Here is a 26,228-nt window from a genome sequence, read left to right as displayed (position 1 = left end):
AATCTAGAACATATATGCATTTCCTTGCCTTTCCGTACTCTCACTTCATCCTTTCAAGTCTGTTTTTGCAACTGAGCAAACTTTTGACAAATGTGACCTTCAAACCACCCAGACAGTCTGTGGATATTAGCATATTTGCAGAAGATGCAAACCCTTTCCTGTAAATAGTTGGAGCTGCCCTTAAAATATTTTATTTTATGGTAAAGAGTCTAATGGCTAGCAAACATTTCGCTTTTGGAAATACACTTATATATACTATTCTTCAAATCAAATAACATGAAACATAATGAAATCAATCAAGTATTAATTATTATATTATATTCTGTATAGTATATATTACACATTTTATACAGCCCATGTCATTCACAGAGGTAACACAATGCCCTTCACAGAAAATAACAAATAACATATAAATAGGGCATAAAAGCTAATTATCTGTAGACAAATCCAGTTTACAACATCTATCAAAATACCCCCACCCCCCTCGCATGCACTATAGACACCCTAACTTAGCCTATATGAACTATAGACCCCTAACATGAACTATAGACCCCTAACATGGACTATAGACCCCTAACATGAACTATAGACCCCTAACATGGACTATAGACCCCTAACATGAACTATAGACCCCTAACATGGACTATAGACCCCTGACATGGACTATAGACCCCTAACATGGACTATAGACCCCTAACATGGACTATAGACCCCTAACATGGACTATAGACCCCTAACATGGACTATAGACCCCTAACATGGACTATGCCACTTGGACATACTGAAACAGGTGGACATTTGTCTGTGTATTCTTAGCAGAGGTAGTTTCAACAAGCAGAATGCTACAGATAGTGTGAATGTCTCTGTGACATCCTTCTATGAATAATCTGGCCACACATACCAGTATAAAACACCTGCTGTGGCCCCCCACTTCCAGTGGTTAACAAGACACACACACACACATACACACACACACAAACACACACACTACCACACTACAGTACCAACCGCTATGGAAAGAACTTGGCTTACTTACTTATCTCTCTGCTGAGGAGTGATTGTAATCTTCTCTCTGAAAACCAGAAGGTAGACTACTGTATGTTAACACTATATTTTGTAGCTATGCGTCTGTGGTTCGTTTTTGGTGTGCTCTTGATTTTTGATGCAAAAGTGTTTCCTGTAAAGGCCCTATATGTAACGCTAGCAGGAAGCAGCCGTCCAGCCTCCAGAGTGAACTGGTAGAATACAGAGTAGCTTCTGCACGTCACAGAGGTTACATCCTAAACACAGCCCTGGTTGAAGGGGCCCAGCCTGGTTGAAGGGGCCCTGGTTGAAGGGGCCCTGGTTGAAGGGGCCCAGCCTGGTTGAAGGGGCCCTGGTTGAAGGGGCCCTGGTTGAAGGGGCCCTGGTTGAAGGGGCCCTGGTTGAAGGGGCCCAGCCTGGTTGAAGGGGCCCTGGTTGAAGGGGCCCAGCCTGGTTGAAGGGGCCCTGGTTGAAGGGGCCCTGGTTGAAGGGGCCCAGCCTGGTTAAAGGGGCCCAGCCTGGTTGAAGGGGCCCAGCCTGGTTGAAGGGGCCCAGCCCTGGTTGAAGGGGCCCAGGCCTGGTTGAAGGGGCCCTGGTTGAAGGGGCCCTGGTTGAAGGGGCCCAGCCTGGTTGAAGGGGCCCTGGTTGAAGGGGCCCAGCCTGGTTGAAGGGGCCCAGCCTGGTTGAAGGGGCCCTGGTTGAAGGGGCCCAGGCCTGGTTGAAGGGGCCCTGGTTGAAGGGGCCCTGGTTGAAGGGGCCCTGGTTGAAGGGGCCCAGGCCTGGTTGAAGGGGCCCTGGTTGAAGGGGCCCAGCCTGGTTGAAGGGGCCCTGGTTGAAGGGGCCCTGGTTGAAGGGGCCCAGGCCTGGTTGAAGGGGCCCTGGTTGAAGGGGCCCTGGTTGAAGGGGCCCAGCCTGGTTGAAGGGGCCCTGGTTGAAGGGGCCCTGGTTGAAGGGGCCCAGGCCTGGTTGAAGGGGCCCTGGTTAAAGGGGCCCTGGTTGAAGGGGCCCTGGTTGAAGGGGCCCAGGCCTGGTTGAAGGGGCCCTGGTTGAAGGGGCCCTGGTTGAAGGGGCCCAGGCCTGGTTGAAGGGGCCCTGGTTGAAGGGGCCCTGGTTGAAGGGGCCCTGGTTGAAGGGGCCCTGGTTGAAGGGGCCCTGGTTGAAGGGGCCCTGGTTGAAGGGGCCCAGGCCTGGTTGAAGGGGCCCTGGTTGAAGGGGCCCTAGTTGAAGGGGCCCAGGCCTGGTTGAAGGGGCCCTGGTTGAAGGGGCCCTGGTTGAAGGGGCCCTGGTTGAAGGGGCCCAGGCCTGGTTGAATGGGCCCAGGCCTGGTTGAAGGGGCCCTGGTTTAAGGGGCCCAGGCCTGGTTGAAGGGGCCCAGGCCTGGTTGAAGGGGCCCTGGTTGAAGGGGCCCAGGCCTGGTTGAAGGGGCCCTGGTTGAAGGGGCCCTGGTTGAAGGGGCCCTGGTTGAAGGGGCCCAGGCCTGGTTGAAGGGGCCCTGGTTGAAGGGGCCCAGCCTGGTTGAAGGGGCCCTGGTTGAAGGGGCCCTGGTTGAAGGGGCCCAGGCCTGGTTGAAGGGGCCCTGGTTGAAGGGGCCCTGGTTGAAGGGGCCCAGCCTGGTTGAAGGGGCCCTGGTTGAAGGGGCCCTGGTTGAAGGGGCCCAGGCCTGGTTGAAGGGGCCCTGGTTAAAGGGGCCCTGGTTGAAGGGGCCCTGGTTGAAGGGGCCCAGGCCTGGTTGAAGGGGCCCTGGTTGAAGGGGCCCTGGTTGAAGGGGCCCAGGCCTGGTTGAAGGGGCCCTGGTTGAAGGGGCCCTGGTTGAAGGGGCCCTGGTTGAAGGGGCCCTGGTTGAAGGGGCCCTGGTTGAAGGGGCCCAGGCCTGGTTGAAGGGGCCCTGGTTGAAGGGGCCCTAGTTGAAGGGGCCCAGGCCTGGTTGAAGGGGCCCTGGTTGAAGGGGCCCTGGTTGAAGGGGCCCTGGTTGAAGGGGCCCTGGTTGAAGGGGCCCAGGCCTGGTTGAATGGGCCCAGGCCTGGTTGAAGGGGCCCTGGTTTAAGGGGCCCAGGCCTGGTTGAAGGGGCCCAGGCCTGGTTGAAGGGGCCCTGGTTGAAGGGGCCCAGGCCTGGTTGAAGGGGCCCTGGTTGAAGGGGCCCTGGTTGAAGGGGCCCTGGTTGAAGGGGCCCTGGTTGAAGGGGCCCTGGTTGAAGGGGCCCTGGTTGAAGGGGCCCAGCCCTGGTGGATTTGCAGCTGAATGTGAATCGCTGGAGCTGGCAGGAAGTGCCCTGCAACTGAGCCGGCTCACCAGACATAGATGCTCATTTCCTCCCTTCACCTCTGTCTCTCCATCCTGTTCTCACTCTGAGCACCTTGTCTCTCCATCCTGTTCTCACTCTGAGCACCTTGTCTTTACAACATATAACACCTGACTCCACTACTGTGCACTCTGCACCACTGCACGCCTACACTCAGTCACTTGAACACGTTGCCTATATGATACACAACAACAAATGACTCTTGGCTATACAATAGATAACAATCAATCAATCAATCAAAGCTTTATTTGTATAGCGCATTTCATACCCAGAGGCAACACAATGCGCTTTACAGAGAACAAGGGAGGTGGGCATACGACCCACCCCTACATATTCCAGAGGGAAGCAAAAAAACAGTAATCACCCGGGGGACAGATAAGTGAGCTGTAAAAATTCTTCCCTGACCCCTCTCAACAAGGCGATCGAGCAAGCTCCTGGAGTATGTTTGTCTACCAGGTTAGAACATTTATAAAGCAATACATTACATTAAATTACATTTCAGAGTAAGATAGGCTAAAAAAGCATCAGAGGAGAGACATGGCAAACACTGGTGAGTGTTTGCCTTGGCCCAGGCCTAAAGCCGGAAGTGGGCTGGTGTATGTCTGTGTGTACGTGTGTGTTTTAACTAAATGCTACGACATCCACAGCAGACACGGGGGTATCTATCGGACTCAGGGAGGTCTGCAGGTGACAGTGGGGCATTTGTGGTTAGTTTGTTCAAAAACTGATGTCCAATGTTTCACACTCAGAGAGGAAAAAACAGCCTACAGTCTACAAACCCAAAACATGAAATCATTGATTCCTTATTCAGGTGACAATCACAAACGACTGTGTTTACTTTTATAGTAAAGCACCTATTGTATTTATATGTTGCTACTCTTGCACTTTGGCTTTAGCACTAGATTATGCTCTTAGTCACTTGTTTAGAAAGTAGATGCACTTGTGAGTTCTGGTGAGTAGTAGCACACTGACCAACTATGTACGTTAAATGCAGTTATTGTAAGTGGCTTTGGATGAAGGTGTAATATAGACTGTGCTTTACAGGTTAAGCTACGGCTGTGCAGGTGGCAGGGGACCTGGAGGACATCCTGATCTCAGATGTCTCAGTGTTGAGAGACGAGGGGACACACCCAGGTGTCCATTCCTTCAACAGTCTCAGAACACGCTGCTTGAACCTCTGGCCTGCAAAAGCATAGATGACCGGGTTCAAGCAGCAGTGAGTGAACGCAATGGTCTCTGTCCATTGCACAGAAAGGTTAATGTTTTGAAATACCTCACAGTCAAGCAAATGGTTTTGGGTTTGCAGATATTTCAGAAATATGACTACATTGTATGGGGTCCAAAAACTGAAAAATACAACAATGATGATCAGGATCAGTTTAATGGCTTTGTGTTTCTTGGCAGATTTGATGTTTGTCAAAGTGGGAATAATTGTAGAGTAGCAGGCCACCATGACGCAGATGAACCATGTTCATCTCTAAATAGCTAAACTGGAGCCATTTTGTGTCTTCAGGGTATTCTTCCCTACACTGAGAATCATTCCCCACCTTTGTGAAGACAAGTTTAGGGAGAGAGAGAGCAGGCTGAGGGCCCAGCAGAGAGAGAGCAGGCTGAGGGCCCACACCAGCAGAGAGAGAGCAGGCTGAGGGCCCAGCAGAGAGAGAGCAGGCTGAGGGCCCAGCAGAGAGAGAGCAGGCTGAGGGCCCACACCAGCAGAGAGAGAGCAGGCTGAGGGCCCACACCAGCAGAGAGAGAGCAGGCTGAGGGCCCAGCAGAGAGAGAGCAGGCTGAGGGCCCCCACCAGCAGAGAGAGAGCAGGCTGAGGGCCCACACCAGCAGAGAGAGAGCAGGCTGAGGGCCCAGCAGAGAGAGAGCAGGCTGAGGGCCCAGCAGAGAGAGAGCAGGCTGAGGGCCCAGCAGAGAGAGAGCAGGCTGAGGGCCCACACCAGCAGATCCGAATCACGGGCCCGATCCACAAATGGAAACAAACAGGCCTCTCCCTGTGTGGGGGTGCTAGAGACAGTCCTGTGTGGGGGTGCTAGAGACAGTCCTGTGTGGGGGTGCTAGAGACAGTCCTGTGTGGGGGTGCTAGAGACAGTCCTGTGTGGGGGTACTAGAGACAGTCCTTCAGGACAGTCCCAAGCCAACAAGACAAAATGTGGCAAAAAGTGGCAAAAAAAAATGCAATCAGTGGCTGTAAGGCTCCTTGTGGTGAAATGGGGTTGATAGTTACCTCCGCCCCAGGGACAGTCCTGTGTGGGGGTGGGATAGTTACCTCCACCCCAGGGACAGTCCTGTGTGGGGGTGGGATAGTTACCTCCGCCCCAGGGACAGTCCTGTGTGGGGGTGGGATAGTTACCTCCGCCCCAGGGACAGCGCAGGGCGAGAGGTCATGTTTCCGGTGGAGTCTGTGAAATTGTGAAAGTTGAGCTGTGACCCGAGTGGGGTCCCACAGAGCTGGCCAAATACAGCCACCCAAAGACATATTACTGAATGGGCCTGCCGGGCCCAGGCCCAGGGGCCCAAGAGCTCAGGGGGCCCTTTGCATTTCTTGTCACATAGTCAAAAGGCTTAGTCATTCATTCAATAACAGAGCCTCAAAAATCCTGCTGAAAAACTGAAGCAATAGCCTAAACATTCACTTTGAAGACGTCACAAGAAAGAAACCATCATGATACCTGTAGTTTTTAAGTGGGTGTTTATAGCATTTCAGAGGGGCTGAGTACTCCATGCAATATGGGCCCTTCAACTCTTTTGGGGAGAAATACAAAAAGTAAGTCTTCCCCACAGAGTTGAGGTCCCTTGAGTCAAAGCCAAGCTGAATAAAGCTGCTTTTATTGTGAGTTTTCTCAAATCATCATTCAAAAATGTGACAAATCTGATTACATCCATTAAAGAGCTAAACATCGTGAACATTTTAAAGTTTGAATGAAGTTTCTAGCACAAAGTATGAAGAAGTTATGAAGGAGACAAAAAACGAGGAGAATAATAATAAGAAAGAGGGTTAGCCTCTCTAACCCTAACCCTGGGGCTCTCTAACCCTAACCCTAACCCTAACCCTAACCCTAACCCTGGGGCTCTCTAACCCTAACCCTGGGGCTCTCTAACCCTAACCCTGGGGCTCTCTAACCCTAACCCTGGGGCTCTCTAACCCTAACCCTGGGGCTCTCTAACCCTAACCCTGGGGCTCTCTAACCCTAACCCTGGGGCTCTCTAACCCTAACCCTGGGGCTCTCTAACCCTAACCCTGGGGCTCTCTAACCCTAACCCTGGGGCTCTCTAACCCTAACCCTGGGGCTCTCTAACCCTAACCCTGGGGCTCTCTAACCCTAACCCTGGGGCTCTCTAACCCTAACCCTGGGGCTCTCTAACCCTAACCCTGGGGCTCTCTAACCCTAACCCTGGGGCTCTCTAACCCTAACCCTGGGGCAATCATACGGACACATCATGCTCCAGAACATTTTTTGTTGTTGTTCTTGTTGATAAGTGTTTTCTTCATGGAATTGGGTTGTTAGCCGTCTCCAACCCCCAAGAAATGGATTCACTTGGTCAGGCCTCTACTCTAAGACTTCATCCAAGTTTTAACAACCAACAACAACATGTATCTTATTGGATCATGGCCATTAGGCATCTATGCATCTCAAAAAATCCACATACTGTATTTTATATTTACATTTTATAACTTTTTGTTTCTTTTTTTCTTTTGTTTTCTTAGAAATGTAACTGCTCAAAAATCTTCTAATTTCTTAATCCAATCTCCCTCCTCCACTCTACAACAACAGTCTCCTATTTCCCTGAGCAAAAACTCTCACAAATGTGTCCATGTCCAGGTTGTCCAGGTTATTTGTAATGGTCTTAACCAGTTGAATGTGGTCCCTAACACTTTGGCAGTGGAGGTCATAACCAAGACTGCCCTGCCCTCTTGTGGCGAGAGAGTGCAATTACCCAGTGTTAATTGAACGTTTGATTGTAGCCAAATTCTATAGTTTACGGGCTAATCGATGCATAACGTGACGATGAATTGAGTTCTTCACACAGGCTTCTCTCGTATTCAGTGAACAGGTTATATTGGATTCAGTAGGAGCCTGTCCGGCTATTTGAACTAATGAACAGGTTATATTTGATTCAGTAGGAGCCTGTCCGGCTATTTGAGGAGCTGTTCTGTTGCCGGCCGGCAGGTGCAGCTGAATGACTGGATCAGTGAGCATGATGACATGAGTGCTGACGAGGGCGGACAACAAGTTCGGTTAAAGTATGAAACAGAGACAGGCGAATAAAGACCTAGGCCGTTTCTAAACTCCCTCAAATCTGGCGCTGAAGAGCATGGTTGGTCCGTCGTACATCGCATATTTGACGCTATTGTTCATTTAACAACAGATCCCTCTGCCGTGCTGCTGGCGGGTTGCTGCTCTACTAGGTCAGTCCCAGTGCGCGTCAGGCGGGTTACGGGCTGCTCTACCAGGGTTAGGGAGGGTTAACCTCGAGTCCCAGTGCTTTACTAGAACAGTCCCAGTGCTTTACTAGAACAGTCCCAGTGCTTTACTAGAACAGTCCCAGTGCTTTACTAGAACAGTCCCAGTGCAGTCCCAGTGCGCGTCTGGCGGGTTGTGCTCTACTAGGTCGAGTCCCAGTGCGCGTCTGGCGGGTTACGGGCTGCTCTACCAGGGTTAGGGAGGGTTAACCAGTCCCAGTGCTTTACTAGAACAGTCCCAGTGCTTTACTAGAACAGTCCCAGTGCGCGTCTGGCGGGTTGTGCTCTACCAGGGTTAGGGTTAACCAGTCCCAGTGCTTTACTAGAACAGTCCCATATTGCGCGTCTGGCGGGTTGTGCTCTAGGTCAGTCCCAGTGCGCGTCTGGTGGGTTGTGCTCTACCAGGGTTAGGGAGGGTTAACCAGTCCCAGTGCTCTACCAGGGTTAGGGAGGGTTAACCTCGAGTCCCAGTGTGGAAATAGACCCGAGTCATCTGCGCGGTGTCGCGTTCACTCTTTCTACTCATGGATCCAGCTCGCTGCTGGGGAGCCGTGTTTATCATGGAGGAATTATAGTCAAAGTAGTAGTAAAAGAACTTGTCTTTTTGCTCTAGCCTACTCGTAGGTGATCTGATCCTAATGGCGTCAAATATGACCGGACGATGTCCTTGGTGGCAGGACTAATGAAAGTAGAGAGCATTTGAAGTTTATATTTATATCATAAGATATGAGTACACAGTGCCACAATCCCAATATGGACTATGGAGAAGTGAACGCGGCCACAAAACCACCGATGGGGTAAGAAATGATCAGGATTGACTTAAATCTCGCAAAATGTTATCACACTATTTTGACACTGCGTGGTAGGCTACTGTAAGCATTTCATTCGAGTGGTTGCTTTCAAAAATCCCTCTTTTGTGAGGCTTGGTCTGAAGATCCAAAATTCAATATGGCAAAAAAAAAAAAAAACTCTTATGGCGGAAAATGACATCATAGGTTGATCCAAGGAATCCAACCTCACTTTTGAAAATCGGCATACGGCTCAAAGGTTGCCTATAATATAAATGCACCTCCAACTTTGACACGTTGGTGGCGCTAGAGTGTTCGAGGCGTCAACATGAAGCTTGAATCATAGGGCTGTCCCCGATCAGTGTGTTTTACCCTATGGTTCTAGGCCTGTTCCCGATCAGTGTGTTTTACCCTATGGTTCTAGGCCTGTCCCTGTGTGTTTTACCCTATGGTTCTAGGCCTGTCCCCGATCAGTGTGTTTACCCTATGGTTCTAGGCCTGTCCCCGATCAGTGTGTTTACCCTATGGTTCTAGGCCTGTCCCCGATCAGTGTGTTTACCCTATGGTTCTAGGCCTGTCCCCGATCAGTGTGTTTTACCCTATGGTTCTAGGCCTGTCCCCGATCAGTGTGTTTTACCCTATGGTTCTAGGCCTGTCCCTGATCAGTGTGTTTTACCCTATGGTTCTAGGCCTGTCCCCGATCAGTGTGTTTTACCCTATGGTTCTAGGCCTGTCCCTGATCAGTGTGTTTTACCCTATGGTTCTAGGCCTGTCCCTGTGTGTTTTACCCTATGGTTCTAGGCCTGTCCCTGTGTGTTTTACCCTATGGTTCTAGGCCTGTCCCTGATCAGTGTGTTTTACCCTATGGTTCTAGGCCTGTCCCTGTGTGTTTTACCCTATGGTTCTAGGCCTGTCCCTGTGTGTTTTACCCTATGGTTCTAGGCCTGTCCCTGTGTGTTTTACCCTATGGTTCTAGGCCTGTCCCTGATCAGTGTGTTTTACCCTATGGTTCTAGGCCTGTCCCTGTGTGTTTTACCCTATGGTTCTAGGCCTGGTCTGATCAGGGTGTTTTACCCTATGGTTCTAGGCCTGTCCCTGATCAGTGTGTTTTACCCTATGGTTCTAGGGGCTGCAGAAGATGATGATGAAGCTTTATTAATAAGAAAAGGTAGAAAATCAACGGTGGCCTACGGAGCTTTGCTGCTTTGTCCCTAGTCAGTTTGTTTAATCATCACACACTTGTTTTAAACTGACACCTCTGTTTCATGATATATTTTTATCACAGTGGTGCGGATGGGGATTGAACTTTGGTCTTCGGTTTACGAGACCAACACCACTCAGCCATCAGTCTTCCTTCAACCGCCGCTACAAAGACTTCCATTTTACAATAGGAATCACCGTCATTGTCATCATGCAGTCATTACTTATGAATTTCGCCATGTTTTAGCCTACTTATGCTAACAATGTTAGCGATCAGAACTGTTGCAAGAAAATATCTTAAGGTTGGTCTAGCGGTCAGTAAAATTGACCAAATGTCAAGAGGTGGACATCATTGGATTTCTCTCGGCCTACAGAATCTAGCAATGTGCTTTTGAGCAGTTTGCAGTACATCTTGGGTTCTGGGGGGGAGAAGGGCATATTAATGGACTAAATGTTCAATTACTGATTGCTTCAACGGGTATCAGAACTAGTAAGTAATGTAACCACAGTTTTCTTCTGATGTTAGTAACTATGTAGCTATATGTTGTGGTCAACAAGCTATTCGTTCTCAATTGCCACATTGGCATTCGAGTTATCGAACTAGCGAAGATAGCAGCGGAAAAGCTAATCCAGCACACATTGGTGCATAAAAATTCACCAGAATGCAGGGAATGAAGTGTTGGATGCTCACCATTTGATGGGAAACGTCTGTTTAATACGGAAGAGCATTAGGGCCAACAACTACGTTTTTTTTTTTTTTTTTTTAAGTTTCTTTAACTTTAAAGTCAGAATTTCTGAGAAAAAAAGTCAGAAATAACTTCTGCGATTAAAGTCAGAATTTCTGAGAAAAAAACTCGGAATTTCTGAGAAAAAAGTCAGAAATAACTTCTGTGAAAAAAGTCTGAATTTCTGACTTTAAACTCAGAAGCTTAAATAAAAAAATAAAAAAAACTCCGCTGTTGGCCCTAATGCATTTCCGTAGTTTAATGTGTTCTAACACCGGGTCTGAAAATAATTATTGGGGAAACGGTGCAGTTTCTGACATTCTTGTGTTCATAAATCACCCTGATTGCCACTGTGTTGTGTTTTGTCAGCGAGGCGAGCGTCTCCATAGAGGCAGTGGTGGCTTTGCAGGCAAGGCGCAGCTCATTAAAACACTCTGAGGGGAAGCAGAGACTGTTCTTCTGAGGAGATGCAATTCTTACCTTCGTATCTGGGTGACCAGCTTTGGAAATCTAAGCTAGCTTTGCTCCAGCTGGAGGGAGCTACTAAAGCAGTATGTGGTTTCATAGTGATGGAGGAGTTCACAAAAGAGCCTTGTTGCACCATGGTCAGTCTGTTATTAATGGCCTGGATACCGGCCAGCTTCGCCCACCTCACAGCCTTTATCCTCAAAGACATGTCTCACTATGATACACAGATCTGGGAGGACATGTCTATGATACACAGAGCTGGGAGGACATGTCTATGATACACAGAGCTGGGAGGACATGTCTCACTATGATACACAGAGCTGGGAGGACATGTCTCACTATGATACACAGAGCTGGGAGGACATGTCTATGATACACAGAGCTGGGAGGACATGTCTCACTATGATACACAGAGCTGGGAGGACATGTCTCACTATGATACACAGAGCTGGGAGGACATGTCTCACTATGATACACAGAGCTGGGAGGACATGTCTCTGATACACAGAGCTGATAGGACATGTCTCTATCAAACACAGAGCTGATAGGACATGTCTCTATCAAACACAGAGCTGATAGGACATGTCTCTATCAAACACAGAGCTGATAGGACATGTCTCTATAAAACACAGAGCTGGGAGGACATGTCCATATAATACACAGAGCTTTTTTACACAGAGGTTTTTCTACTTTAATGTAATCTACAGTATTAGTACAAATTATTTGGAGTGTGTCTATTACTTGCGTATTGCCATATTTGGTGACCATTAAAGCAATAGCTCACGTCAGGCCTGTGGTATATGGCCTGGTTATTACAGTATATCACAGTTAAGGCCTGGTTATTACAGTATATCACAGTTAAGGCCTGGTTATTACAGTATATCACAGTTAAGGCCTGGTTATTACAGTATATCACAGTTAAGGCCTGTGATAGGTGGTTATTATATCACAGTTAAGGCCTGTGGTAGATGGTTATTATATCACAGTTAAGGCCTGTGGTAGATGGTTATTATATCACAGTTAAGGCCTGTGGTAGATGGTTATTATATCACAGTTAAGGCCTGTGGTAGGTGGTTATTATATCACAGTTAAGGCCTGTGATAGGTGGTTATTATATCACAGTTAAGGCCTGTGATAGGTGGTTATTATATCACAGTTAAGGCCTGTGGTAGGTGGTTATTATATCACAGTTAAGGCCTGTGGTATTTGGTTATTATATCACAGTAAAGGCCTGATTATTACAGTATATCACAGTTAAGGCCTGTGATAGGTGGTTATTATATCACAGTTAAGGCCTGTGGTAGATGGTTATTATATCACAGTTAAGGCCTGTGGTAGATGGTTATTATATCACAGTTAAGGCCTGTGATAGGTGGTTATTATATCACAGTTAAGGCCTGTGGTAGATGGTTATTATATCACAGTTAAGGCCTGTGGTAGATGGTTATTATATCACAGTTAAGGCCTGTGGTAGATGGTTATTATATCACAGTTAAGGCCTGTGGTAGATGGTTATTATATCACAGTTAAGGCCTGTGGTAGATGGTTATTATATCACAGTTAAGGCCTGTGATAGGTGGTTATTATATCACAGTTAAGGCCTGTGATAGGTGGTTATTATATCACAGTTAAGGCCTGTGGTAGATGGTTATTATATCACAGTTAAGGCCTGTGGTAGATGGTTATTATATCACAGTTAAGGCCTGTGATAGGTGGTTATTATATCACAGTTAAGGCCTGTGATAGGTGGTTATTATATCACAGTTAAGGCCTGTGGTAGGTGGTTATTATATCACAGTTAAGGCCAAACTAGTTGTTATTACCTTCTGTTCACTCCCAGCTGGGAGAGCGGTCACCTGTCAGACTAGGACCCCGGCCTCCTGCCTGCTGGAGTTTGTGTGTAGAGATGATTTATTGGCTTTTCTGAATGTTTTGGAGATGATCCTGTCCTCCATGAGGAAGGGATAAGTGTTTAGATGACCCTGTCCTCATGAGGAAGGGATAAGTGTTTAGATGACCCTGTCCTCATGAGGAAGGGATAAGTGTTTAGATGACCCTGTCCTCATGAGGAAGGGATAAGTGTTTAGATGACCCTGTCCTCATGAGGAAGGGATACGTGTTTAGATGACCCTGTCCTCATGAGGAAGGGATAAGTGTTTAGATGACCCTGTCCTCCATGAGGAAGGGATAAGTGTTTAGATGATCCTGTCCTCATGAGGAAGGGATAAGTGTTTAGATGACCCTGTCCTCTTACGGGTGAGGATCATATAGCTCACTGCGCTGCAATGAGATGCTAAAGGAGCTAACTGACCTCTGAACCTTCTGCCTTGAGAAGCTGTGAATCATTTATGCTTATCAAGCAGCATAGTCTAATAAGGGTTTTCAAGGTAAAATTCAAACTAGAAATAGGTCAACTTGAGGCCTACAGTAACTGTATAGTCACCCCCTCAGCAAGGTGAAAATACCACTTAGAGCTGTTTCCATCATGGTCACCGCATTCTAGAAAATCTGAGTGTGTCTACAAATTGTAAATGGTGTAATAAACTGGTGCCGTATCTGTACCTGTACCTGTGGTGAGCTCAGCTCCCTGTACCTGTGATGAGCTCAGCTCCCTGTACCTGGGCCTGGATGAGCTCAGCTCCCTGTACCTGGGCCTGGATGAGCTCAGCTCCCTGTACCTGGGCCTGGATGAGCTCAGCTCCCTGTACCTGGGCCTGGATGAGCTCAGCTCCCTGTACCTGGGCCTGGATGAGCTCAGCTCCCTGTACCTGGGCCTGGATGAGCCCAGCTCCCTGTACCTGGGCCTGGATGAGCCCAGCTCCCTGTACCTGGGCCTGGATGAGCTCAGCTCCCTGTACCTGTGATGAGCTCAGCGCCCTGTACCTGTGATGAGCCCAGCTCCCTGTACCTGTGATGAGCTCAGCGCCCTGTACCTGTGATGAGCCCAGCTCCCTGTACCTGGGCCTGGATGAGCTCAGCTCCCTGTACCTGGGCCTGGATGAGCTCAGCTCCCTGTACCTGTGATGAGCTCAGCGCCCTGTACCTGTGATGAGCCCAGCTCCCTGTACCTGGGCCTGGATGAGCTCAGCTCCCTGTACCTGGGCCTGGATGAGCTCAGCTCCCTGTACCTGTGATGAGCTCAGCTCCCTGTACCTGGGCCTGGATGAGCTCAGCTCCCTGTACCTGGGCCTGGATGAGCTCAGCTCCCTGTACCTGTGATGAGCTCAGCTCCCTGTACCTGGGCCTGGATGAGCTCAGCTCCCTGTACCTGGGCCTGGATGAGCTCAGCTCCCTGTACCTGGGCCTGGATGAGCTCAGCTCCCTGTACCTGGGCCTGGATGAGCCCAGCTCCCTGTACCTGGGCCTGGATGAGCTCAGCTCCCTGTACCTGTGATGAGCTCAGCTCCCTGAGCCGCACTAATGGGAAGAGGAAGCCCTGAGAAAGTCTGTCGTTCTCATCATTGTGTTCATCCCCTCAGAAAACTGGTCAGGGAGGAGCACAAGACACCTGATGAATTATGCAACGGTACGAGACGAGCTCAGGATGGTCCTCTTTCACTCCTGCCTCAGCTCCTCCCCCCCACCACGCCAGGGCTCAGCTCCTCCCCCCCACCACACCAGGGCTCAGCTCCTCCCCCCCACCACGCCAGGGCTCAGCTCCTCCCCCCCACCACGCCAGGGCTCAGCTCCTCCCCCCCACCACGCCAGGGCTCAGCTCCTCCCCCCCACCACGCCAGGGCTCAGCTCCTCTCTCTCTCCCCCCACGCCAGGGCTCAGCTCCTCTCTCTCTCTCCCCCCACGCCAGGGCTCAGCTCCTCTCTCTCTCTCTCTCCCCCCACGCCAGGGCTCAGCTCCTCTCTCTCTCTCCCCCCACGCCAGGGCTCAGCTCCTCTCTCTCTCTCCCCACGCCAGGGCTCAGCTCCTCTCTCTCTCTCTCTCCCCCCACGCCAGGGCTCAGCTCCTCTCTCTCTCTCCCCCCACGCCAGGGCTCAGCTCCTCTCTCTCTCTCCCCCCACGCCAGGGCTCAGCTCCTCTCTCTCTCCCCCCACGCCAGGGCTCAGCCCCCCCCCCCCCCACGCCAGGGCTCAGCTCCTCTCTCTCTCTCCCCACACCAGGGCTCAGCTCCTCTCTCTCTCCCCCCACGCCAGGGCTCAGCTCCTCTCTCTCTCTCCCCCCACACCAGGGCTCAGCTCCTCTCTCTCTCTCCCCCCACGCCAGGGCTCAGCTCCTCTCTCTCTCCCCCCACGCCAGGGCTCAGCTCCTCTCTCTCTCTCCCCCCACACCAGGGCTCAGCTCCTCTCTCTCTCTCCCCACGCCAGGGCTCAGCTCCTCTCTCTCTCTCTCCCCACCACGCCAGGGCTCAGCTCCTCTCTCTCTCTCTCTCTCACCACGCCAGGGCTCAGCTCTATTTTTTTTATGTTGACCCACAATCCAAGCGACTCTAATGGTAAATGGTAAATGGACTGCGCTTTTCCACCACGGCACTCAAAGCGCTTTACAATGGCCTCTCATTCACCCATTCACACACCAATGGCGGGAGCTGCCATGCAAGGTGCTAACCTGCTCATTGGGAGCAATTTGCGGTAAGGTGTCTTGCTCAAGGACACTCCGACATGTGGACAGTCTGAGCTGGGATTCGAACCACTGACCCTTCGATCACTGAACGACCCGCTCTACCAACTGAGCTACAGCCGCCCCCCTAATAGAACACTGGTCAGCATGTTGTTGGGCAGTGAATGAAGGTGCTGGTGGATCCATCATATCGGGCTCATAGGCTGTGTCATTTCTGTGTCTTGAGTTTGATTTAAGCTGGTTTGTTTGCTCAGAAGTTTGTGCTTTGTCTTGTGAGGCCGTTTCATGGTGTCTCTCAGTCATCGTCTGGGAACATATGAGACTTGAGGAGAGAAGGAATGTCCACACCCTGTATAGTAGCTGGTGGATTTATTTAGGGCCCAACGTTATTTAGGGCCCAACGTTATTTAGGGCCCAACGTTATTTAGGGCCCAACGTTATTTAGGGCCCAACGTTATTTAGGGCCCAACGTTTCGACCAGAGTAGCCTTCATCAGGGCCAATAAAAACATGAGGAGGGAGTGGTAGCTATATATACACGGGGGAGAGGAAGTGGCCCTATAATGGGGTCAGAGTTCAGCAGGTACAGGTTAAACGTATAGGAACCCTCCTACTATTCACCCTGCTGAAGAGCGTCAGCATCACACTGTTTCACCGCCTCTCTACCAATTTGGTGTGTGTGTGTGTGTGTGTGTGTGTGTGTGTGTGTGTGTGTGTGTGTGTGTGTGTGTGTGTGTGTGTGTGTGTGTGTGTATATATAATGTATCAACATCAACGTGTCACAAAACAAATGTAGAATCATGTAGCTGGTGCTCAGTTGTGCTGAACCTGCAGCGCTGCTCTGAAACGCCATGACAGGAGAACGCTCTGTATCACAGAACCCATGACAGGGGAACGCTCTGTATCACAGAACCCATGACAGGAGAACACTCTGTATCACAGAACCCATGACAGGGGAACGCTCTGTATCACAGAACCCATGACAGGGGAACGCTCTGTATCACAGAACCCATGACAGGGGAACGCTCTGTATCACAGAACCCATGACAGGGGAACGCTCTGTATCACAGAACCCATGACAGGGGAACGCTCTGTATCACAGAACCCATGACAGGGGAACGCTCTGTATCACAGAACCCATGACAGGGGAACGCTCTGTATCACAGAACCCATGACAGGAGAACGCTCTGTATCACAGAACCCATGACAGGGGAACGCTCTGTATCACAGAACCCATGACAGGAGAACACTCTGTATCACAGAACCCATGACAGGGGAACGCTCTGTATCACAGAACCCATGACAGGGGAACACTATCACAGAACCCATGACAGGAGAACGCTCTGTATCACAGAACCCATGACAGGGGAACACTATCACAGAACCCATGACAGGGGAACGCTCTGTATCACAGAACCCATGACAGGAGAACGCTCTGTATCACAGAACCCATGACAGGGGAACGCTCTGTATCACAGAACCCATGACAGGGGAACGCTCTGTATCACAGAACCCATGACAGGGGAACACTATCACAGAACCCATGACAGGAGAACACTCTGTATCTAAACAGAACCCATGACAGGGGAACACTCTGTATCTAAACAGAACCCATGACAGGGGAACGCTCTGTATCACAGAACCCATGACAGGGGAACGCTCTGTATCTAAACAGAACCCATGACAGGGGAACGCTCTGTATCTAAACAGAACCCATGACAGGGGAACACTCTGTATCCAAACAGAACCCATGACAGGGGAACACTCTGTATCCAAACAGAACCCATGACAGGGGAACACTGTATCTAAACAGAACCCATGACAGGGGAACACTGTATCTAAACAGAACCCATGACAGGAGAACGCTCTGTATCTAAACAGAACCCATGACAGGGGAACACTATCACAGAACCCATGACAGGGGAACACTGTATCTAAACAGACCCTCAGTCAAGACCTTCAACAGTCTAGTATGAAAACATGGGCTAACACAGATGAGGGGCGTAAAGAGCGCTGTGTAGAGACCCTAACACAGATAAGGGGAGTGCGTAAAGAGCGCTGTGTAGAGACCCTAACACAGATAAGGGGAGTGTGTAAAGAGCGCTGTGTAGAGACCCTAACATAGATAAGGGGAGTAAAGAGCGCTGTGTAGAGACCCTAACACAGATAAGGGGAGTAAAGAGCGCTGTGTAGAGACCCGAACCCTCTCTGATTCACCACACAGGGACATGAGAGAAGACCATCCAGAGTATTGAAGTGTGCAGAAGTACTAAAACATTCTGTACAGTAGTTATATTCAGGTAAAGCCCACATGTTGAAATGCAAGTGTTCTAAATAATAACAGGAAACTCAGACGTGAGCTGTGCAAAATATTCGACTGACCCGAAAAAAACGGGTTGATATCAAACCCTTCATTCAGGCCATCAAGAGACATGGTATTAAGAGCAGAGATGTGATGAGTCTCATTTTGTAAAAGCAGTCAGTGGTTAGAGGAGAGAAGAGGTCACTGGTGGTTTAAGACAATAATAAACAAAAGTAGAAATACTGATGGTAAAGGTGGTTAATACTAACAATGTCTCCCTAACTAACAAGGGGGTTTGGAACTGCCCATGGGACAAATGAACATGAAGAGCCTGTCCATTATCATGGAAGTCCACCACTGCACACATCGACATTCTGAAATCATGTACCCAAGAGTGAGATTAATCAATAACGCTTGACAACAACAAACCGTCTGTCCTCAGCTAATGACAACAACAAACCGTCTGTCCTCAGCTAATGACAACAACAAACCGTCTGTCCTCAGCTAATGACAACAACAAACCGTCTGTCCTCAGCTAAGACGCTGATAGGATCTTCCCAGGCAGAGCTACAGGCATTCTTCTACAGATGGCGTTGCTTAGCGACCCCAGCAGGCCGGGTCAGAACCACCAATCACAAGCAGATAGAGAACTGTCCTTCAGGCTTATCTATGCAGCTGGCGCCTGGCTGAGGAAACATCCGTCTCTGGATGTAGGACATCATGATTCAAACGCTGCTATTCATAATGAAGCTCATAACAAAGGTGAGGTGTCTTGGGCCTCTTCAGTGGTAATATCAGCTTGACCCAAACAATTATCCTTGTCTCCACAGTAAATGTTCAGATAACACAGACTGAATGTATTATTTTGATAAACTATGACCCAGAGGAGAGTCTTAATGGGTGATGGGGTCTCAGGTCTTAATGGGTGATGGGGTCTCAGGTCTTAATGGGTGATGGGGTCTCAGGTCTTAATGGGTGATGGGGTCAAAGGTCTTAATGGGTGATGGGGTCTCAGGCTCTATTTCCCATTAAGCCCTTTTTGATTAAAGGCTTTATTTTTGCCGTCCTCTTGTCTCTTTTTAGAGCACGGCATGTGAGATGCCTTCTCTCTTCTCAGTCACGTACTTCTTCTTTGTGTGGGTTTAATGTATATCCTCTCCCCCCAGGCTCGGGGCCGAGGGGCCATCCTTTTACCACCCTGAGCCTGGGTGAGGGGTCACCGGGGCTATATATCCAGCACACCTCCAGGAGCCATGTCACCGTTTTGTTATCCAAAACCGTCAGGTCATGCATTGCGTTGGGTGTCCGGTATGTCGGACAGTCCTGGATGACGTGGTCTGCAGTGTGTTCCTCAGCGCCACACTCGCACGCCGCACGGGATACCAAGCCCCATCTGAGCATCGATGAGCGGAAGTGTCGGACGCCGGTCTGGAGGTGATTAAGCCTCACCCACGCTGGTCTGGGTAAGAACATCCCGGGAGGGGAAGGACCGGCGGCCGGGATGAAACCATGGAGTCTGCAGGTGTTCTCCTCCCACTCCGCACGCCAGGTGTAGTCCGCCCATCCTGCCTCGCTGATGTTAAGATTGCTGCAGGAGATCCCGTGCTGCAGGAACAAAATGGCCGGAGTATCTAACTCCCAGACTGCCTCTCGTCTCCTGTCTCACTCACTGACTGGGAATGTTCAGACCTGATTGGCCGAGTAGCATCACGTGAGATGATGAGCCAGTGTCGTAAAGGCAAGAAAAGCTGTGCTGGTTAAAATAGAAACGCTCCGTCAAAACGTAATAAATCTCTATAATTTTGCAGATATAGGACGCCTTCTGATTTCCCATGCCTCAACTCACCTAGTCGCCATGCCTAACGTACTTTACCTTTCATTCCTAGACAGACCTACAGTAACCTGGAGTGTTCATGTCTTAACAGAGCTGCATGTCTTAACAGAGGTCATGTCTTAACAGAGCTGCATGTCTTAACAGAGGTCATGTCTTAACAGAGCTGCATGTCTTAACAGAGCGGCATGTCTTAACAGAGCTGCATGTCTTAACAGAGGGGCATGTCTTAACAGAGGGGCATGTCTTAACAGAGCTGCGTGTCTTAACAGAGCTGCATGTCTTAACAGAGCTGCATGTCTTAACAGAGCTGCGTGTCTTAACAGAGCTGCACGTCTTAACAGAGCTGCGTGTCTTAACAGAGCTGCATGTCTTAACAGAGGGGCATGTCTTAACAGAGCTGCATGTCTTAACAGAGGGGCATGTCTTAACAGAGCTGCGTGTCTTAACAGAGCTGCGTGTCTTAACAGAGCTGCGTGTCTTAATAGAGCGGCATGTCTTAACAGAGCTGCATGTCTTAACAGAGGTCATGTCTTAATAGAGCGGCATGTCTTAACAGAGGGGCATGTCTTAACAGAGAGGCATGTCTTAACAGAGAGGCATGTCTTAACAGAGCTGCATGTCTTAACAGAGGGGCATGTCTTAACAGAGCTGCATGTCTTAACAGAGGAGCATGTCTTAACAGAGCTGCATGTCTTAACAGAGCTGCATGTCTTAACAGAGGGGCATGTCTTAACAGAGCTGCATGTCTTAACAGAGGGGCATGTCTTAACAGAGCTGCATGTCTTAACAGAGCTGCATGTCTTAACAGAGGGGCATGTCTTAACAGAGCTGCATGTCTTAACAGAGCGGCATGTCTTAACAGAGGGGCATGTCTTAACAGAGCGGCATGTCTTAACAGAGCTGCATGTCTTAACAGAGGTCATTTAGCTTCAGCATGTTGCCTGCTGGTGAGGTGATATGGGTGATGGCTTTATCAATGGTACTATTACTACATGAGGCTCTGTCAATGGTACTATTACTACATGAGGCTCTGTCAATGGTACTATTACTACATGAGGCTCTGTCAATGGTAGTATTACTACATGAGGCTCTGTCAATGGTAGTATTACTACATGCGATGCTAGCTCTAGCCGTGGTAGTACTGTATTAGTCATTTTGGAGCCCCAAAATTAAAATAAGTATTTGGTCGTATCTCATGGAATTTACTTTGCTTTAATGTTTTCTCACATGGTTTCTCAGTTGTTGTTTTTAAACTGTTAGTTAAAATATGTTATGATATACTGTATCTCCACTGTCTATTTTTTATGTTTTTGTAGGCCGCCGCCTTTTTAGGGTACAATACTACCTACTAATACTACTACTATTACTCTTTTTATCAAAATTGACAAATATTCAAAGCTTATCTGTAAAAACATATCAGACAAAACCTGCAGTACAGCACGGTACATGAGACCAGGCAGGCAGAGTATAATCAGTCCCAGAGGGCAAGTGGTAGCTCAGGCAGGACTAGCGGTGCCATGTTCATTCTGCCCCCTGAGACATGGATGCTCATGGAACAGCCCTGTCCTGGTGCCTCCGGGTTCTGTGGTCTGTCCTGGAACCCTCCGGGTTCTGTGGTCTGTCCTGGTAACCTCCGGGTTCTGTGGTCTGTCCTGGTGCCTCCGGGTTCTGTGGTCTGTCCTGGTAACCTCCGGGTTCTGTGGTCTGTCCTGGTAACCTCCGGGTTCTGTGGTCTGTCCTGGTAACCTCCGGGTTCTGTGGTCTGTCCTGGTAACCTCCGGGTTCTGTGGTCTGTCCTGGTAACCTCCGGGTTCTGTGGTCTGTCCTGGTAACCTCCGGGTTCTGTGGTCTGTCCTGGTGCCTCCGGGGTTCTGTGGTCTGTCCTGGTGCCTCCGGGGTTCTGTGGTCTGTCCTGGTGCCTCCGGGGTTCTGTGGTCTGTCCTGGTAACCTCCGGGTTCTGTGGTGAGTTCTGCGTGGCCTGTATGGGGGTTCTGTGGTGAGTTCTGCGTGGCCTGTATGGGGGTTCTGTGGTGAGTTCTGCGTGGCCTGTATGGGGGTTCTGTGGTGAGTTCTGCGTGGCCTGTATGGGGGTTCTGTGGTGAGTTCTGCGTGGCCTGTATGGGGGTTCTGTGGTGAGTTCTGCGTGGCCTGTATGGGGGTTCAGTGCTAGAGCCTGGCGTTCAGGAAGAGGCAGGGTAGGGGCAGGGGAAGAGGCAGGGTAGGGGGCAGGGGAAGAGGCAGGGTAGGGGCAGGGGAAGAGGCAGGGTAGGGGCAGGGGAAGAGGCAGGGTAGGGGCAGGGGAAGAGGCAGGGTAGGGGCAGGGGAAGAGGCAGGGTAGGGGGCAGGGGAAGAGGCAGGGTAGGGGCAGGGGAAGAGGCAGGGTAGGGGGCAGGGGAAGAGGCAGGGTAGGGGGCAGGGGAAGAGGCAGGGTAGGGGCAGGGGAAGAGGCAGGGTAGGGGCAGGGGAAGAGGCAGGGTAGGGGCAGGGGAAGAGGCAGGGTAGGGGGCAGGGGAAGAGGCAGGGTAGGGGCAGGGGAAGAGGCAGGGTAGGGGGCAGGGGAAGAGGCAGGGTAGGGGCAGGGGAAGAGGCAGGGTAGGGGCAGGGGAAGAGGCAGGGTAGGGGCAGGGGAAGAGGCAGGGTAGGGCAGGGGAAGAGGCAGGGTAGGGGGCAGGGGAAGAGGCAGGGTAGGGGCAGGGGAAGAGGCAGGGTAGGGGCAGGGGAAGAGGCAGGGTAGGGGCAGGGGAAGAGGCAGGGTAGGGGGCAGGGGAAGAGGCAGGGTAGGGGGCAGGGGAAGAGGCAGGGTAGGGGGCAGGGGAAGAGGCAGGGTAGGGGGCAGGGGAAGAGGCAGGGTAGGGGCAGGGGAAGAGGCAGGGTAGGGGCAGGGGAAGAGACCTCACCCAGTAAAGTGTGGCTGCTTATTGGTCTGAACTGAGAAAAGTGTGTTACTGTGTGTTAAGTGTTAGACGTGTTATGTGTCAGAATTATTCTTGAATATTTATTTCTATATTGTAAGAATTGAGCATTGTTCAGTGTATTGAACTTCAGTGTGTTCACTGTGATGGAAGAGTGTATATTTTGCGTTGTTGAATGTGGTTAGAGAGATATGAGCCATGTCTCTGCTCGGGGAGCAGGGAGAGATATGAGCCATGTCTCTGCTTGGGGAGCAGGGAGAGATATGAGCCATGTCTCTGCTTGGGGACAGGGAGAGATATGAGCCATGTCTCTGCTCGGGGAAAGGGAGAGATATGAGCCATGCTTGGGGACAGGGAGAGATATGAGCCATGCTCGGGGAAAGGGAGAGATATGAGCCATGCTTGGGGACAGGGAGAGATATGAGCCATGCTTGGGGACAGGGTGAGATATGAGCCATGCTTGGGGACAGGGAGAGATATGAGCCATGCTTGGGGACAGGGAGAGATATGAGCCATGCTTGGGGACAGGGTGAGATATGAGCCATGCTTGGGGACAGGGTGAGATATGAGCCATGCTTGGGGACAGGAAGAGATATGAGCCATGCTTGGGGACAGGGAGAGATATGAGCCATGCTTGGGGACAGGGAGAGATATGAGCCATGCTTGGGGACAGGGAGAGATATGAGCCATGCTCGGGGACAGGGAGAGATATGAGCCATGCTTGGGGACAGGGTGAGATATGAGCCATGCTTGGGGACAGGAAGAGATATGAGCCATGCTTGGGGACAGGGAGAGATATGAGCCATGCTTGGGGACAGGGTGGGGCCTGGCGGTCTGCAGCCTGGTAACTGGAGAGTGGGGGCATATGTTGAGTTGCCTAGCAACTGCAAACAAATGCCTTCATGAGCTCGAATGTCCCCCCGGGAGAGGTCAGGGGCCGTCACTATCACAACACACACAGTACAACATCTATCACAACACACACAGTACAACATCTATCACAAACACACAGTACAACATCTATCACAAAACACACAGTACAACATCTATCACAAAACACACAGTACAACATCTATCACAAACACACAGTACAACATCTATCACAAACACACAGTATAACATCTACCACAAACACACAGTACAACATCTATCACAAACACACAGTACAACATCTATCACAAACACACAGTACAACATCCATCACAAACACACAGTACAACAACTATCACAAACACACAGTACAACATCTATCACAAACACACAGTACAACATCTATCACAAAACACACAGTACAACATCTATCACAAATATACAGTACAACATCTATCACAAAACACACAGTACAACATCTATCACAAAACACACAGAACAACATCTATCACAAAACACACAGTACAACATCTATCACAAAACACACAGTACAACATCTATCACAAACACACAGTACAACATCTATCACAAACACACAGAACAACATCTATCACAAACACACAGAACAACATCTATCACAAACACACAGTACAACATCTATCACAAAACACACAGTACAACATCTATCACAAAACACACAGTACAACATCTATCACAAACACACAGTACAACATCTACCACAAAACACACAGTACAACATCTATCACAAAACACAGTATAACATCTATCACAAAACACACAGTACAACAACTATCACAAACACACAGTACAACATCTATCACAAAACACACAGTACAACATCTATCACAAAACACACAGTACAACATCTATCACAAAACACACAGTACAACATCTATCACAAACACACAGTACAACATCTATCACAAAACATACAGTACAACATCTATCACAAAACACACAGTACAACATATATCACAAAACACACAGTACAACATCTATCACAAAACACACAGTACAACATCTATCACAAAACACACAGAACAACATCTATCACAACACACAGTACAACATCTATCACAAAACACACAGTACAACATATATCACAAAACACACAGTACAACATCTATCACAAAACACACAGTACAACATTTATCACAAAACACACAGTACAACATCTATCACAACACACAGTACAACATCTACCACAAAACACACAGTACAACATCTACCACAAAACACACAGTACAACATCTACCACAAAACACACAGTATAACATCTATCACAAAACACACAGTACAACATCTATCACAAACACACACAGTACAACATATATCACAAAACACACAGTACAACATCTATCACAAAACACACAGTACAACATCTATCACAAACACACAGTATAACATCTATCACAAAACACACAGAACAACATCTATCACAAAACACACAGTACAACATATATCACAAACACACAGTACAACATATATCACAAACACACAGTACAACATCTATCACAAAACATACAGTACAACATCTATCACAAACACACAGTATAACATCTATCACAAACACACAGTACAACATCTATCACAAAACACACAGTACAACATCTATCACAAACACACACAGTACAACATCTACCACAAAACACACAGTACAACATCTATCACAAAACACACAGTACAACATCTATCACAAACACACAGTACAACATCTACCACAAACACACAGTACAACATCTATCACAAAACACACAGTACAACATCTATCACAAAACACACAGTACAACATCTATCACAAAACACACAGTACAACATCTATCACAAACACACAGTACAAAATCTATCACAAACACACAGTACAACATCTACCACAAAACACACAGTACAACATCTACCACAAAACACACAGTACAACATCTACCACAAAACACACAGTACAACATCTACCACAAAACACACAGTATAACATCTATCACAAAACACACAGTACAACATCTATCACAAACACACACAGTACAACATCTACCACAAAACACACAGTACAACATCTATCACAACACACAGTATAACATCTATCACAAACACACAGTACAACATCTATCACAAACACACAGTACAACAACTATCACAAACATACAGTACAACATCTATCACAAAACACACAGTACAACATCTATCACAACACACAGTATAACATCTATCACAAACACACAGTACAACATCTATCACAAACACACAAAACAACATCTATCACAAACACACAGTACAACAACTATCACAAAACACACAGAACAACATCTATCACAAACACACAGTACAATATCTATCACAAACACACAGTACAACATCTATCACAAAACACACAGTACAACATCTATCACAAAACACACAGTACATCTACCACAAAACACACAGTACAACATCTACCACAAAACACACAGTACAACAACTATCACAAAACACACAGTACAACAACTATCACAAAACACACAGTATAACATCTACCACAAAACACACAGTACAAGATCTATCACAAAACACACAGTACAACATCTATCACAAACACACAGTACAACATCTATCACAACACACCCAGTACAACATCTATCACAAAACACACAGTACAACATCTATCACAAACACACAGAACAACATATATCACAAAACACACAGTACAACATCTATCACAAACACACAGTACTGTACAACATATATCATAAAACATGCATATACGGAATA

The 26,228-nt window shown here is 48.8% G+C and overlaps 1 protein-coding gene across 1 annotated transcript in view; it reads left to right on the top strand.

Moving 5' to 3' along the window:
• Window positions 1-8,281: 8,281 nt before the first annotated feature.
• The window catches only part of cobl (cordon-bleu WH2 repeat protein), a 62,016-nt gene continuing 44,069 nt past the window's right edge, over window positions 8,282-26,228 (top strand). The window contains 1 exon segment of the mRNA XM_084442681.1: window positions 8,282-8,591. Coding sequence (XP_084298807.1) covers window positions 8,521-8,591 — 71 coding nt within the window. The 5' untranslated portion in view covers window positions 8,282-8,520.

This window comes from Borostomias antarcticus (assembly GCF_949987555.1).
Source record: "Borostomias antarcticus genome assembly, chromosome: 8".
NCBI classification, from domain to species: domain Eukaryota; kingdom Metazoa; phylum Chordata; class Actinopteri; order Stomiiformes; family Stomiidae; genus Borostomias; species Borostomias antarcticus.
The sequence above is the reverse complement of the archived record's forward strand: the minus strand, read 5'-3'. Positions and strand labels throughout refer to the sequence as shown.